Source organism: Aricia agestis, chromosome Z, assembly GCF_905147365.1.
Source record: "Aricia agestis chromosome Z, ilAriAges1.1, whole genome shotgun sequence".
Lineage (NCBI taxonomy): Eukaryota > Metazoa > Arthropoda > Insecta > Lepidoptera > Lycaenidae > Aricia > Aricia agestis.
Window position 1 is genome coordinate 929,187 of NC_056428.1, and position 16,559 is coordinate 945,745.

Consider the following 16,559-nt stretch of genomic DNA (forward strand, 5'->3'; position numbering starts at 1 on the left):
TTAGGTATCTTAACTGGCATAGAATTGGTTTTTATAACGCCAATAAGACGGTCAACTAACTGGGTTGTAGCCACATTTGCGTCATCCAAAAGAAATATGTCTTCAAAATGTAACCGATCCATATCACGAGATAAGGTTTGATAATTTATCTTGTGGTGGACTAGATGAGTTGGTTTTGTAGTAGATTTAATTCGTTGATTGAGACAAAGAAATATACTGTTGTGATCTGTTATAGACGAGTCCAAGACTAGAGTTTGAGCGTCACGGTTAGATTTGAGTAAGACGTGATCCAGACAGTTCATGCCCCGTGTTGGTAGGGAATGTGCAGGCAAGAGGCCATGACTAGCTGATATATTAAGGTAATCTGAGACGTGTGTGCTTAGTGGTAAATGGCTAATGTCAATATTAATATCGCCAATAATAGCAATACTTTTAAAAGACGACAACGAGTGCAAAACAATATCGAGCGAGGCAATAAAGTTTGACAAGTTGGTAAATGAAGGTGATCTATAGATACATAAGATAGCGATTTCATTGTCCTGTGTTAATAGCAAACATGTACTATCTTTTAAGTCAATCTCAGATACAGAGAATTTGACAAGCGGCAATCATTTACAACATTCTACGTCCACTGCGACCGCAATTTACTAAATATGTCGAGACTTTTACACAAATGGAAAGCTAGCTACTTTAGATGGCCACACCAGTAGCGTTAGCACGGCGACCAGCGGAAATGCGAAAGTATGGACAAACTGTGGAAATAAACTTAAGGTGCCGTTCCGATCTTTTTTCGTTCCGAAAAATTCAATTAAAATGCCACTTTATGACGCACTGTAGTATATGTCATAATGTAGGATATTATTTGAATTTTTAGAACTATAGTCTGTCATAAAGTGGCTTTTTAATTGAATTATTAGGAACTAATAAAGATCGGAACGGCACCTTAAGTTTATCTCCACAGTTTTTGACTATAGTCTGTCATAAAGTGGCATTTTTATTGAATTTTTCGGAACGAAAAAAGATCGGAACGGCACCTTAGGTTTATTTCCACAGTTTGTCCATACTTTCGTATTTCCGCTGGTCGCCGTGCTACAGCTACTGATGTTTTATATAGTAGAGTCAGTGTAGACTGTAGAGTCACTTAGCTGTTGAACCTCAAGGGTTGACGTCACGGGGGCGTGTCCCCGGGGGCGGGGCCTCAGCTGGCGACGCAGTAGGCGGGGCCGCACGGCTCGAGCGCGTACAGTGCTTGATGCACGCCGCTAAACGCTCGCACTTCTGCACCCGACTGTACCTGCTCGTCGTGTCGCTTATCAATGGACTGTACGTACGAGTTACCCAGTGAAGACACTAGTGGTCGCGACTGTAAAGGCGCCTGCGCAGTTTGTAGACGCCCTTCGCTCGACTGAAGCTCTCGCCGAACGTCTCGCATATCTATGGATTCGAGTGTACGCGTCTGTACATACGATCCTAGCTCCGCTTGTGGTCGTGATTGTACAGGTGCGTGTGCAGATTGCAGCTCAGTGTTCGACTGTACCTCTTGTTGGTGTTGGACCTGCCTTTTATCTATGGCGTCCGGTGATCGCGTCTGTACATACGATACAATCTGCGAATGTTCCGCTTGTGTTCGCGGCTGTACAGTGTACTCATCGTTTGACTCTTGTGTGCACGACTGTACGTCTAGGATATCCGCCAGGGTATATGTCCGATGTATGTCGTCCAAACCGGATATCATGTCCGGAGAGAACTGATGATCCATCTGTTCAGAGAACTCCATGTGACTTGAAGATTGGATGCCCTGAAATGAAAATGTTATTGAAAAAATAAGTACACCTTGACTTAGAGTTTACAAAACATGAGGGCGCTAGTATCGTCGTAGTCTCATTTTTGACGTTAAATGTTTAAATATGGCAACAATTTTATTATATCTCTGCATTGAGGTACTATGACTGGAGAGAGCCTTATATCGGTCTATAAGCGTCAAAAGCGTGTAATGTTTTTATATTAATTCCTTATTCGTGCTATAAAAGGCAAGTGCTAAAAATGTGACATCAATTATTAATTTGGCTATAAAAATTGCATAGCTTTTTACGTGTGTTTCTCTCGTGGATTCTCATCACTTGAACTATAGTTAATCGATATCATGAACTAATTGACTTTCTTTCCTGTATCATAATGTGCTTCGAAATAATCGACAAATAGAAATATGCAAGAAAGTAAACGCACACCACTTGTATGAAAATAAGCACAAAATGGCCACAGGGCACGAATAGCACGATGCACGACGCAAAAAGTGGACAAGCTTGATAGTACGGGAGCCCTAGAACATTTTTTTTCATTAATATCAAGCTAATTTTTTGTGAGTAACTTCATTTTAATAAGACGAACAACATTTTTATTTGCGAAAAATCTTGAAAATGTTAGCTAACAGAAATAGAAAGGATTTCTTACTTTGACTTGATGGTCCTAAAATATGGATTGTTCTATTTGTAGGACAATGTTACTCTTAAATTAAATAACTATCAATATACAAAAAATCAGCTTGTTAGGGTTCCGTTTTAGGGTTCAGTAGTCAACCAAGTTTTGTTGATTACAGAACTCTATAACGGAACCCTAACGAGCTGATTTTTTGTATATTGATATTTGATAGATTAATAGTCATATAATTATACAAATAAAAAAGTCCATATTTTAGGACCATCAATTCATAGTATGAAATCCTTTCTATCTCTGTTAGCTCCGCTTTCGAAAATTTTCGCAAATAAAAATGTTGTTCGTCTTATCAAAATGAAGCTACTCACAAAGCTCGATAGTAATAAAAAAATATATTGTTCTAGGGTTCCCGCCGTACTATCACGTACGTCAGAAAATAATAATAATTATTGTCGCACGTCAGGTCGTGCGTTTGCGTCGTGCATCGTGAGCGTGACATTGACGGGACGTACCATCGAGGAAATTGATTCCTAGGCAGTTGAAAGATCAACGTCTTCTTCTTCTTCTTCTTTTGGCGTAAGCCTCTCCATTTAGGAGTTGCCAGCGTCAGAGTTAAGGCGAAAGATGTGAACAGTTATAACGTAAACTGATTGCCATGCACTGGGCACGGGTGATGAGTTGGTCGGATCATATTGTCAATTCAATGTTAATTGTGTTCTGTCGGCTGGGTTTGACGTAACGCGACCAAACTACGTAGGTCCCCCATCTGCCTAGAAATCAACTTCTCTCATAGTACGTCAAGATGGATGTTGAATAAAGCGCTTTAGTCACCTGCGGCGGCTGAATCTTGCAGCGCTTGAAGCGACCGTACAGCGACGAGTACGGCAGATTGAAGTGGATGGCCGCCTGGTTGATCGACATCTGACCCACCCTGAAAAATTTAAAAAGTATTTATATAACTCTGATAAAAAGGTCGCATATTACTCTGGTACACATATCCTTCAGAAAACCCTTTAAAAAAAAAAGAATATTATAGTTAAAATGGTGGAAAAACGAATTTGACTTTCAGAACAAACAAACATTTTTATCCTTTACCTGAATGGATTCATCAAGTTACTACTAGAGCATTTGGGCTATTAATCTACAGTCTACACTTTTATGGAAATGTTGGATTCGGCATTTCGAACCCGATATTGACATTAAATTGTCAAACTAGGAAAATGGAAATATCTCATGTGAGGCGAGATTTTAGTAGCACGCACCTGACAGCTTCCAACGCCTCCTCCATAGCACCTTCCGACCACGGCGTCGGGTTAGAGCGAGACAGCTCTATTCCCTCTCGCTTGCAACGTCCATATAGAGTCCCTGAAAAATGTTAACGTACGAAATTAGTTTTATTGTTAGATTTAAATATTGTATTGTATCGTCGTTGTCAAACCAAAACGCAATTAATTAAAAATATAAACAAAGATATTCGGCCAAGTGCGAGTCGGACTCGCGCACGAACCTATACCGGTATCGTACCATTATAGAGCAAAATTAGGCCTACAATTGTGTTTATTGTATGGGAGCCCCCCCCTTAATTTTTTATTTTATTTTAATATTAAACAACACAATATAACTAAAGACTTTGTGAAAAATTCAAGTGTTTTAAAAATAGAATGCATTTCATTTTTTTTCGCAGACGCAGCAATGGTCCAGTACATACTGCAACAGTAATATTTATTCCAAAATAATATTAATTGTTTATGTACTGTATAGAATATTATGCAGTAAGTATAATAAAAAAATCTAATTATTTAATTTTTTAGGGTTCCGTACCCAAAGGGTAAAAACGGGACCCTATTACCTAGTATCTACTAAGACTTCGTCGTCTGTCCGTCTGGCGTCTGTATGTCTCCAGGCTGTATCTCAAGAACCGCTATAGCTAGGCTTCTGAAATTTTCACAGATTGTGTAATTTCCGCTATTTTGTGAAATAGCGGAAAGCGCTAAGCGCGAAGCGCTCTTAAATATTAATCATATATTTTAAGAGGGCATTCCATACTTTCTATACGGGCAACATAAATACACAATCTGTAAAAATTTCAAAAGTATATCTATACCTAGCGGTTACAGCCCGGAGATCGATGCTGGAGATAAACAAAAAGACGGACGGACAGACAACGAAGTCAAAATGTTTATAGGGTCCCGTTTTTACCCAATGGATACGGAACCCTAAAAATGATTCGTAAGTAATCAAATCTAGTAATATTTAAAACTATTTAAAAAAATTTATCATAAATCACATGAATACAATATTTTATTTTAAAGTATTCTGATTCTACCTTTACATCAAAGTCTAAAATATTATCTAAGCCTGACTATAAAATGTTAAGATACATTTTATAGTCAGGTTTAGATAATATTTTAGATTTTAATAAAGAGCGTTTTAGGACGAAATCTGTTTTTCTAAAATATGTGATGGCAACGTAAAAAATCTAATTTTATGGTAGGGACACGGAGCTTATACAAAATTGTATTAACTCTGTGGCACAGAGTACTTTATTATATACCTCTGTGGGTAGGGATTAGTGTGCTGTGTGGTGAACTGGTGACCTTAACTAATTGGTTTTAAAAGTATTTTTTTTATTTTTATTAAATAAGGGGGCAAACAAGCTAACGGGTCACCTGATGGAAAGCAACTTCCGTCGCCCATGGACACTCGCAGCATCAGAAGAGCTGCAAGTGCGTTGCCGGCCTTTTAAGAGGGAATAGGGTAATAGGGGAGGGTAGGGAAGGGAAGGGAATAGGGGACGGTAGAGAAGGGAATAGGGTAGGGGATTGGGCCTCCGGTAAACTCACTCACTCGGCGAAACACAACGCAAGCGCTGTTTCACGCCGGTTTTCTGTGAGAAGGTGGTATTTCTCCGGTCGAGCCGGCCCATTCGTGCCGAAGCATGGCTCTCCCACGTATAGAAGTAAAAACTCCGTGCTAAAAACCATAACCAAAGTTAGATGTTCAACATCTAACTTTAGACCACATTAATGTAAAATTCATTATTTTCATTTGTTCCCATAAATAAATAAAAGACTATAAGTATATAGAGTCTGTCAAGAAAGAGTAGATGCAGTATGGTACAAAATTTCTTAAACCTAATCACGCTCAAAAGGTGGTTTTTAGGGTTCCGTACGCAAAGGATAAAAACGGAACCCTATATAAATGTCTGTGTGTCTGTATCCAGGCTGTAACTCAAGAACGGTAATAGCTAGAGAGTTGAAATATATAATATGTCGCCGCTATAACAACAAATACTAAAAACAAAATAAAATTAATATTTAAGGGGGTCTCCCATAGAACACAGGCGATTTTTGGCTTTTTTTGCTCTTTAATATCAATAACGGCAACAGGTAGGTACTTGATTTTTTCTCAAAATTCTTACTTATATGTGTACTTTAATCCATACTAATATTATAAATGCGAAAGTGTGTCTGTCTGTCTGTCTGTCTGTGAACTCTTCACGCTCGAACCGCCGAACTGATTTTGCTGAAATTTAGCATGGAGATACTTTGAGTCCCGAGAAAGGACATAGGATAGTTTTCGCCCCGGAAAAATGTACGGTTCCCGCGCGATAAACGAATTTTGGCGCAACGGAGTTGCGGGCGTCCTCTAGTATTAGTTTAATAAAAATAAGTAGGTATCTAATATTACCTTCTTATTATTATTAAACCTAATATTAAAATAAAATAAAAAATTAAGGGGGGCTCCCATACATAAAACACAATTTTTGGCCTGATTTTGCTCTATAATGGTAAGGAAACCTTCTCGCGCGAGTCCGACTCGCACTTGGCCAATTATTTTATTTTTCTTTGTATTTCCACAGAGAACGCTTAACATTTGCACACTTTTAAGGTTTTCATATTTTTTATGTGATTTCAAACTGGTCTACTCTTTTTTGACAAGCTATAACAAGGACCATCCCACACAGCAAAATCGGTTCAGCAGTTTGGGCGTGAAGAGGTAACAGACAGACACACTTTCGTATTTATAATATTAGTAAGTATGGATATTTTTTTAATAAGTAAATAATCGGCCAAGTGCGAGTCGGACTGTTATAGAGCAAAAATGAGTTATAGAGCAAAAATGTGTTTTAATCTGTGAAAATTTCAACTCTCTAGCTATTACAGTTCTTGAGTTACAGCCTGGAGACAGACGGACAGACATCGAAGTCTCAGTAATAGGGTCCCGTTTTACCCTTTGGGTACGGAACCCTAAAAAGAACCCAATTATTTTAATATTTTACCTGTGGGTATCCCATAGTGCGACGCGGCACGTTGCACGGCGGCGCCCGCCCGCACGGCGGCGAGCGCGCGTGCGAGATCGGCGCGCCGCCACGCGGTGGGCGCGGCGTTGAACGGCGCCGCCAGACGGATGCCCTCGCGCCGCGCTATCTTGTACAGAGTGCTGCTGGGGATGCCTGTAAGTTGTAACACCAGAATCGGAATAGGGGCATATCCTAAGGAGATTAGAGCCTAGGCAAAAAGTTTAATATTGACATTTTTGTGACTTACCAACGAGACAACGTGCCTTTTCTGCAAAGTTAGTTCTTAATTATTGGAACGTGAATAAAGCAAAGGAATAAAGCGCTAACGTAAATATGATAAAGCGCTAACGCAATTATGATCGCAAACGCATAAAGCGCTTTAGTATTGCAATTGGTAAACTTACCATAAGCTTTGCTAGCTTTGTTAGCGGAAATGATGCCGGCGCGCAGCGCGTCCAACGCCCCCTTCAGGTCATCTTCGCTCCAGGATTTGGAGGCGCCATCTTTCTTCGGCGTGTCTATGCCAAGGCGGTGCGCGCGCTGCCATAGCGTTGTGGACGGAATGCCGAACGTTGCTGATGCCTGAAATTATGGTTAAGATAAATGTAGAGTTTCAACTTGCAAAAATTATAATTCAGACTTTTTGCCGATGAAGCGATTATATATATATATATATATATATATATATATATATATATATATATATATATATATATATATATATATATATATATATATATATATATATATATATATATATATATATATATATATATATATATATATATATATATATATATATATATATATATGTATTATTGTACTGAACTCGGATACTGCTTCTCGTGCTTTGGAGCAGTTGAGCCAAAGCTGACACGTATAGAAGCATTGACAGTATGCTCTAAAGAGCGTCAGCTTTGCCTCAACTCTACAGCGCGCAAAACGCCGTGCAAGCATGTTGCACCGTACAGCTAGTGCCCGTCTTTTGTGCACTACATTTTCATTATCTGAGAGATCCTCGGTTAAGATGTGCCCCAGGTACCTGAATTGCTCGACCCTTTCTACCTCTTGTCCGTCTAAGCTAACCGATTGGACCCTCTGCGGGCCCTTTCCAGCCTGAAATACCATCATTTGCGTCTTAGCTACATTATACTTAAGACCATGTCTTATAGCATAGTCCTCACAAATGCTTAGCAACCGCCTTAGCCCCTAGATATATAGTATACATACTACAAATATATTTATATACATACATAAGCGGTAAATTAAGTCCTTCACAATTTCAAACTAAGATTATCCATCCAGCACAAAACCGCTTACCTTCTTAGCAAAGTTACCTATTGTATAGAACCCCTAGCCCTCTGGGGCCTCTTTAAAGTTTAAACCCACGTACCTGCATTTATCCAGTACAATACATATTTTGTTACTTATTATGCAGACAGCAGAACGAGCCAGTACAGTAGAGTGCCCACTGCCCACCTTAGTGAGAGTCATGTTGTGTGTCCGGAGCGCGTCGAGCGCGCTGTCCATGTCCTGCGGCGACCACGCCTTGGGGCTTCCGCGGCCCACCGCCTGCTCCGGGGCGGAGTCGCTGGTGTCGTCGCTGCTCTGTTGCTGTTCTGAAAACGCATCCAGCTTAGAGCTAGGTTACAAAAGTACCACAGATTAATAGTATATATTTGTAAAAGTACTCGGCAAGCGGCCTGCGACACAGTCAAGCTGCTTTTGCGTAGTTTTGAGGTGGAGGATCAGGTGGAAAATGTGCAGACCGGCGGAGGCTCCATTTTGTCGTTTGCCAATTGCCAATCTCTCCCATTTTAAAATAAGATCTTACGTACTCTATAGTCTATGTACCCAAAAGAGTTCTAATGTATATGTAATGCTGTTTGTAATGCCTCGGCCCACTGACCTCCATTATACAAGTACGCTGGACTGATGATACCCTTTGAAATGACAGCTATTTTTTGTGCCTATTTGAAGCGGAATCAGCTCCCCCATTATTAGGGTGAGGAACTAAATTTGACGTAAAAATGACGTTTGAAACGTCCCCATCATGTCGCCATATTGGCGCTGATAGCAGTAGTGGGAGTATTTGGAACTAATACTAGTGATGTACAACTGTCTTTTCTATTATCGATGAAATGTTTCCAGATTCAGATAATGTCGACCATAAGGACAAAAATATTAAATTGAATAATGCAAACGCTACATATTTGTATTAAAGATATGCCTATCTAAATACTGAGACTTCCTCTCCGTTATTTAGATAGGCGTAATAAATTAACAACGATTTCATACGTAGATAACGTGAAGTAGCAGTACCTATCTATAATTCATTTATTTTTACCAGTTAGCACTACGAAAAATTTAAAACAAAACTGAAGATAAGCTTCTAACGAAAACTTTGTTGTATTGTATTTTCTAATTTCATTTCTAATATTATCAAAGTAGCAGTGTATCGTATTAAAACTGAACAAAGCTGAATAAGTGTTCGTGTGATTAGACCCTAACTAATCTCATCATATAATATTATAAAGCGGAAGAGTTTGTTTGAACGCTCTAATCTCAAGAACTGCTGGTCCAATTTTAACAATTATTTCAGTGTTAGACAACCCATTTTATATATTATTATCACGCTTAGACTAATAGGAGCTAAGAAATAGAGGAAAATGTGGAAAAAGCGGGGGAATGTATTACGTAAAGGATTATATAGTATAGGCTATTCTTTATGGACCAATTTGTCTGTGTAAGACGTACGCTTATTTGATTTTCATAAATATTAGCAGCTTGCACATTTTCATCTCGAATTATTATTAATAAAGTTTACTCTTTTTGACAAGCTATTTTATATGGAGAGATAACTTAGTCGCTGAATAGCAGTAGCCACGGGTGGTTGTATTATAATACGTTTTTGGTGCCACAGTTTTACTATAAAAATCGGCCAAGTGCGAGTCGGACTCGCGCACTAAGGGTTCCGTACCATTATAGAGCAAAATTAGGCCAAAATTTGTGTTTTTTGTATGGGAGCCGCTCTTATTTTTTATTTAACATTAATATTATTATTAAATATTAAAGCACACATAAAACTAAGGATTGTGTGAAAAATTAAAGTACCTACCTGCTTTATTAATAAAGCAGCTACGGTGGTTGTTTCACTTTTCATATCTCCAGCAAGCAAACTTAATCTATACTAATATTATAAAGAGGTAAACTTTGTTTGTTTGTTTGTTTGTTTAATTATAACGAATAGGCTCAAAAAGTACTGGACCGATTTTAAAAATTCTTTCACCATTCGAAAGCTACATTATTTAAGAGTAACATAGGCTACTTTTTATTTTGGAAAATATAGGGTTCCGTAAGATATTTCAGTTTTTCGGAAACAACCAGAAAATTTACTTATTTTGCGTACGCTGCCCAAACCATAAAAGATAGAACCATACAATGTTCTAAGTAAATGTAGATCTTATAAATATCTACAAAAATGTCCGCGACACACTCTACCTATCTATGTCAAGTGAGGCGCAACAACCATATTTTTATTTAAAAATCTTTATTTTTTTGGACTACATTTAAATGCATTTATTTTACTCATGATAATAATCCTTATCAAAATAAATTGTTTCATCTCAAAGTACAGTTCATGTGGACAATATTTGTCTTTGAATGATTAAAATTGGACGTTTGGTTTAGAAGTTATGGCGAAATTAAAATATTGCGATTTGCGCCCGTTTCGAAATGGGCGCTACCAAGGCGGGGCTGCGCTCGCGGGGGGGGGGGGGGGGGGGGGGGGGGTTTAGATCTATGAGTATTGACTATTGAGTAGTAATGTATCTATCAGTAGTATCGACGGAGAGCTGACGACCAAATCAGTCATGTTACATGTAGCTTCACCTGTGTTACGAGGGCTGCTATTTATGTATCCGGAATTAAAAAAAGAAACAAACATATATCATTTAATATGGTTTTATTGCTTTTCAAAATATTCGCCGCGATGATCGACACACTTTTGCATACGCTGGAACCAATTTTCATAGCACTTTTTCCATTCTGATTGAGGTATCTCCAAAACGTGCATTTTGAACGCATCAACAGCCTCTTCGCGGCTCGAAAAACGTTGACCACGTAATTTGTTCTTCGCGTATGGAAATAAAAAGAAATCGTTAGGTGCCAAATCAGGGATGTACGGCGGATGACCAGTCAATTCGATCTTTTGACCCTCCAAAAACTGAGTTGTTTCAGCTGAGGTGTGACAGCTAGCATTGTCGTGATGTAATATGATTCTGCGTTGTCGGTTGTCCTTTCTTATTTCTTCAAAGACTTCTGGTAAACAAATGGTCGTATACCATTCAGAATTAACCGTTTTACGATTCTCTAATGGCACTGTAGCCACATGTCCATTAATTCCAAAAAAACAGGCGACCATTTGCTTCAAAGTACTTTTTGCACGAGTAACTTTTGTTGGTTTCGGCTCATCTTGGAACACCGACACCGTTGACTGTTGTTTAGTTTCGGGGTCATATGCATAGATCCAAGATTCATCACCTGTGTAGATATTATAAACGACTTTTGACGTACTTACCACGGTTGTATTTTTTTATCATTTTTTTGCACCAATCGACACGAGCCCGTTTTTGATCGATTGTCAAGTTTTGCGGAATCCAACGCGAACAGATTTTTTTTACAGCCAAATGTTCGTGTAATATCTTATGTATGCTCGTCATACTTATGCCTAAGGACGCCTCTATCTCGCGATATGTAACATGACGATCACGCATTATTAGTTCCCGCACAGCATCTATATTTTGTGGGACAACAGCTGTTTTTGGGCGACCTTCTTTATTTTCATCCGTGAGCATAGACCGCCCACGATTAAACTCACTGTACCAGTGATAAACAGTGGTTTTTGATGGTGCTTCATCTCCAAAAGTTGCGGTGAGTTGAATAAAGCACTGTTGTTGATTTAGCCCACGCCGAAAATCGTAGTAAATCATTGCACGAAAATGTTCACGCGTTAAATCCATGGCAAATGAAGACACGCAATTTTCAAAATGACGCCACAATGGAAAAATAATTGACAGTCACATGAAACAAAATGTATTCTTCAACCAAAGAGTTCTATTTTCAAATGTTGTAATTACTTTTTAAATATTGTTCTTATAAGTGGCCAGTTCCGGATACATAAATAGCAGCCCTCGTAAAACTCCGTTAGCTACTTACCTGAACAACCCTTTCTGATAATCTGCGTGCTGGCAGGCCGTGGGCGGTGGGTGTGGGAGTAGTGGGGTGGGGAAAAAAAGAAAAAAATGTAGGTTCAGCTGTATTAAAACTCCGTTAGCTACTTCCCTGAACAACCCTTTCTGATAATCTGCGTGCTGCGTGCAGATTATCAGAAAGGGTTGTTCAGGGAAGTAGCTAAGGGAGTTTTAACACAGCTGAAGCTACATGAGTCATGAGTCATGACTCATGTAGATTCAGCTTCGGTGGCCTGGCCATTTATCATTAGTTACGGTATATTATTAAGTTCAAAGCCCTGACAAAAAACAAAATGGCCAAGCCACCGATTTTGACTAATGTGTAGAGTTTTTAGATTCTTCTCGTGCGGCTGACACATAATAATATTATTATCAAATATTTTGCCGCGCTTTAGTGTAAAATTAAGGTTTCTAGATTTAGGGCTAAGTATGTGAGGTTAGAAACTTGGCTCTACATGAGATCTCACTACTTTTTGACACGACGAACTATAATATTATTATGTTCTCATCTTGGCAACATTTTTACATGAAAATGTTTTTGGTGGGATTTCATTTCTTTTTGTAAGCTGGTTTACGTTGTTTTTTCTTTTAGTTCATTTTTAGGGTTCCGTGTCCATAGGGTAAAAACGGGAGCCTATTACTGAGTCTTCGATGTCTGTCCGTCTGTCTGTCTCCAGGCTGTATCTTAAGAACCGCTATAGCTAGACTTCTGAAATGTTCACAAATTATGTATTTCTGGTGCCGCTATAACAACAAATACTAGAAAACAAAATAAAGGAAATATTTAAGGGGGACTCCCAAACATTGAGACACTAGAAATTTCCACAAAATCCTTAATTATATACGTTCTTTAATATTAGATAATAAAATTGAAATAAAATAAATAATTAAGGGGGGCTCCCATACAAAAACACAATTTTTCCCCTCCTTTCGCTCTATAACAGTTTACAGTACGGAACCCTTCGTGCGCGAGTCCGACGCGCACTTGGCCGATATTTTTTTTGTGTACTTCTTTTAGATTTCCGTACCCAGAGGGTAAAAACGGAACCCTATTACTAGACTTCATTGTCTGTCCGCTATCCGTCTGTCTGTCTGTCTGTCTATCTGTCTCTTGGATGTATCTCATGCATCTAGCGACGGCCGTCGTGACTTACCGACTATCATATAAATTATAAACTTTCACCTTATCTTTCAGTTTCCGTACCCAAGGGGTAAAAACGGGACCCTATTACTGAGACTTCGATGTCTGTCCGTCTGTCCATCTGTCTGTATGTCTATCTGTCTCTAGGATGCATCTCAAGAACGGTAGAACTAGAGAGTTGAAATTTTCATCGTTTATGTAATACTATGTATTTCTGTAACCGCTATAGCAATAAATACTAAAAACAAAATTAAATTAATATTTCGGGGAGGGCTCTCATACAACAAACGTGATTTTTTGCTATTTTTTCCTATCAAAAGGGAAGGATAATAGATGTCGCTGCTGGTCGTTTACATCGCGATATAGCTTGCACGAACAGTTTCATATAGTTCTTAATGCACTCTAATCGACAAGAGATGTCACTGTTGGGCACATACATCGCACTATCGATAACGCGAAGATGTTGGGTATAGCCGTTGAACTTTCGAAATTTTTTTTTTTGTTTTTAACTAACCGTAAACCGATGTTGTTTGCATTAAAAGTATATTTTAAGACCTACTGGCTACTATACTAACTATCCTAAAATTACTAATCAATCTGTTTCAAGTTTAAGTAAACTTGAAATAGATTGATAGTTAAGTAACTATTTAACTAATTATTATTACTTATTATAATTAATAAATTATTCTTATTAATTAAATATTTGCAAAGAAATGAGACTACGACTATTCTTTTAACTTACGTACTTACGTACCCAAAGGGTAAAAACGGGACCCTATTACTAAGACTTCGTTGTCTTTCCGTCTATCCGTCTGTCTGTCTGTCTGTCTCTAGGCTGTAACTCAAGAACGGTAATAGCTAGAGAGTTGAAATTTTCACAAATTATGTATATATCTGTTGCCGCTGTAACAACAAATACTAAAAATAAAATAAAATTAATATTAATGGAGGCTCCCATACAACAAACATGATTTTTTTGACCTTTTTTGCTCTATATCAATAATGGCAACAGGTAGGTACTTGAATTTTTCTCAAAGTCCTTAGTTATATGTCTACTTTAATATTTAATAATAATATTATAATAAAATAAAAAATTAAGGGGGGCTCCCATACAAAAAACACAATCTTTTGCCTAATTTTGCTCTTTAATGGTACGGATAGAGGTTAAGTTGGGTTTGATAATTTTTTTGTTGTTTTAGTACTAATATCATGTTACATACCAAATATCAGCTTTCTAAGACTTCAGGAAGTACCCTAACAGTTTTGATGATCGGTGAGTCGGTGACCAAATTGTGGGTTTTTGGACACCTATAAAATCTAAAGTATAATAGCTACGATATTCAAACTTTGCGCATTTAATAACTACCCCCATGTTACTATATGTTAAAAATTTCAACTATCTGGCATTATTCAAACCAAAGTTACGAGGGTTCAAAAATACGACGAAACGTTTCGAGAAAAGGTAGGTAGTGCCCTTGCGCGCTTCGCTTGGCTCATCTTGGCGGGGGCACTCCCGTGCCCCCAGATATATAGAGTATAGACGTTCCGCGCGGCTTCGCCTATGATCCTTCAAGTGGTCTACTTCTTATCTGTGCCAAATAATTTATTTTATTTTTATTTTTTATTTGCACGCAAAAAATACAATGAAAAACATAAATTAAAATTAAAGCTGATTAATTTCTATGCACTATTAACATTTTTCCACAATTAGAAATCTAAACATTAACAAATTTGCTTTACATTTAGGTAGACAAGCATTTATAATTGATACAAAAACACGTTACAAAAGCATCATACGTTATCAATAATACAAAAGTAGTGAAGCCAACAATCAGTGACCAGCCTTAAACCAATTTTTATTAATTGACTTTCTGATAGTATAAGTAGATGAATTAAAAATGTCAATGTCGTAGTGTTTACTCAAGTCATTCATGATTCATGCAAGCAGGTGTTCTAACGAAAAAGGAATTCTTCCTATAATTTGAGTGGGAGAAAGGAATATAAAAGGGGTTGTAGGAGCATATTCTGGGTGAGCGTGAAGGGACATTGAGGTTAAGGACAATGCCCAAAAAAAACCCATAGTCGATTAAAACAATTTATGTACTTACAGCAAAGTAGAGCATAAATAGTAGATTGAAAATATGCAATTCATTTTCTTCTAAACCATAACCGAAACCGATAATTTGAAAAAATAAATCTGAGATACACAGTACGGTATCTACTTCGGATCAACTGGTTATTTCCTTTGTTTTTGTGATCTTTCTCGTGAAAGCGATGTTGATAGACAATAATGTACAATTAAATAGAAAAAAAATCGGCCAAGTGCGAGTCGGAATCGCGCACGAAGAGTTCCGTACCGTTATAGAGCGAAAGTAGGGAAAAATAGTTTTTTGTATGGGAGCCCTTAATTATTTATTTTATTTTAATTTTGCGATTAAATATTAAAGTACACACATAATTGAGGATTTCGTAAAAAAAGTCATGTGTCTACATAATACAGCCATTATAGATTAGGAGCCAAAAAGGGCAAAAAATCACGTTTTTTGTATGGGAGCCTCCCTTGAATCTTAATTTTATTTAGTTTTTAGTATCTGTTGTTACAGTAGCATCAGATATACACAGTCTGTGAAGATTTCAGAAGTCTAGCTATAGCGGTTCTTGAGTAAGAGCCTGGAGACAGACAGACGGACAGACATCGAAGTCTCAGTAATAGTATCACGTTTTTACCCTTTGGGTACGGAACCCTAAAAAAGTATGTCAAATATAATATATTTTAAGAATAAACTAAATCACAAGTGGCTTCACTCTGCATCTTCTATCGGTTGTATCACGGGGAGTGCTCTAAGAATTTGTTCGGAATCATACCACTTGCAACTTTTCGCCATCGCTCCACGCAAAAAATATACCATCCTCATCACTTTGATGAGTGGCAGTCTTCCACCGTGCGTTTTTTGCGTAACTTTCTGCTGCGCACTGTAAAACTCTGAAATAAACTGTCACTATATTTTCAATACGACCTGCAAACCTTCAAAGGCCGGCAAGACGTGGCAACGTACTTGCAGCTCTTCTAATGTTGCGAGTATCCATGGCGACAGTATAGTTGATTTCCATCAGGTGACACGTTTGCTCGTTTGCCCCCTTATTTTATAAAAAAAACGATCATACAACCGATATCGTGTACTTAATAATCCTAAAAAAAAGTACATATTGTATACAGATTATTTTCTATACCAAACTAACATTCTATACTGTTAGATAAAAAAGTGATAAATATTTAAACATTAAATTCATGAATACATAATTACATAAAAAAAAAAAAACAACACTGTACATCTGTATTAGAAATGTTTTTACTACGTACTAATCGCCACACTATCGTGTGTAGCATCGCGTCGTCCTAACTATCATAGATTCCTATAAGAAAAGTCAA

General features: G+C 37.8%; 1 protein-coding gene across 2 annotated transcripts in view; it reads right to left on the reverse strand.

Annotated features, from left to right (window-relative positions):
- Positions 1–1,106: 1,106 nt before the first annotated feature.
- The window catches only part of LOC121739351, a 41,144-nt gene continuing 25,691 nt past the window's right edge, over positions 1,107–16,559 (reverse strand). For both annotated transcript variants that reach the window (XM_042131754.1, XM_042131756.1), the window contains 6 exons: positions 8,216–8,355; positions 7,141–7,318; positions 6,716–6,889; positions 3,696–3,798; positions 3,265–3,364; positions 1,107–1,798 (listed from right to left, as the gene is read on the reverse strand). In XM_042131754.1, the coding sequence (XP_041987688.1) occupies positions 1,199–1,798; positions 3,265–3,364; positions 3,696–3,798; positions 6,716–6,889; positions 7,141–7,318; positions 8,216–8,355 (1,295 nt within the window). In that variant the 3' untranslated portion in view covers positions 1,107–1,198. The remainder of the gene's footprint in view (positions 1,799–3,264; positions 3,365–3,695; positions 3,799–6,715; positions 6,890–7,140; positions 7,319–8,215; positions 8,356–16,559) is intronic.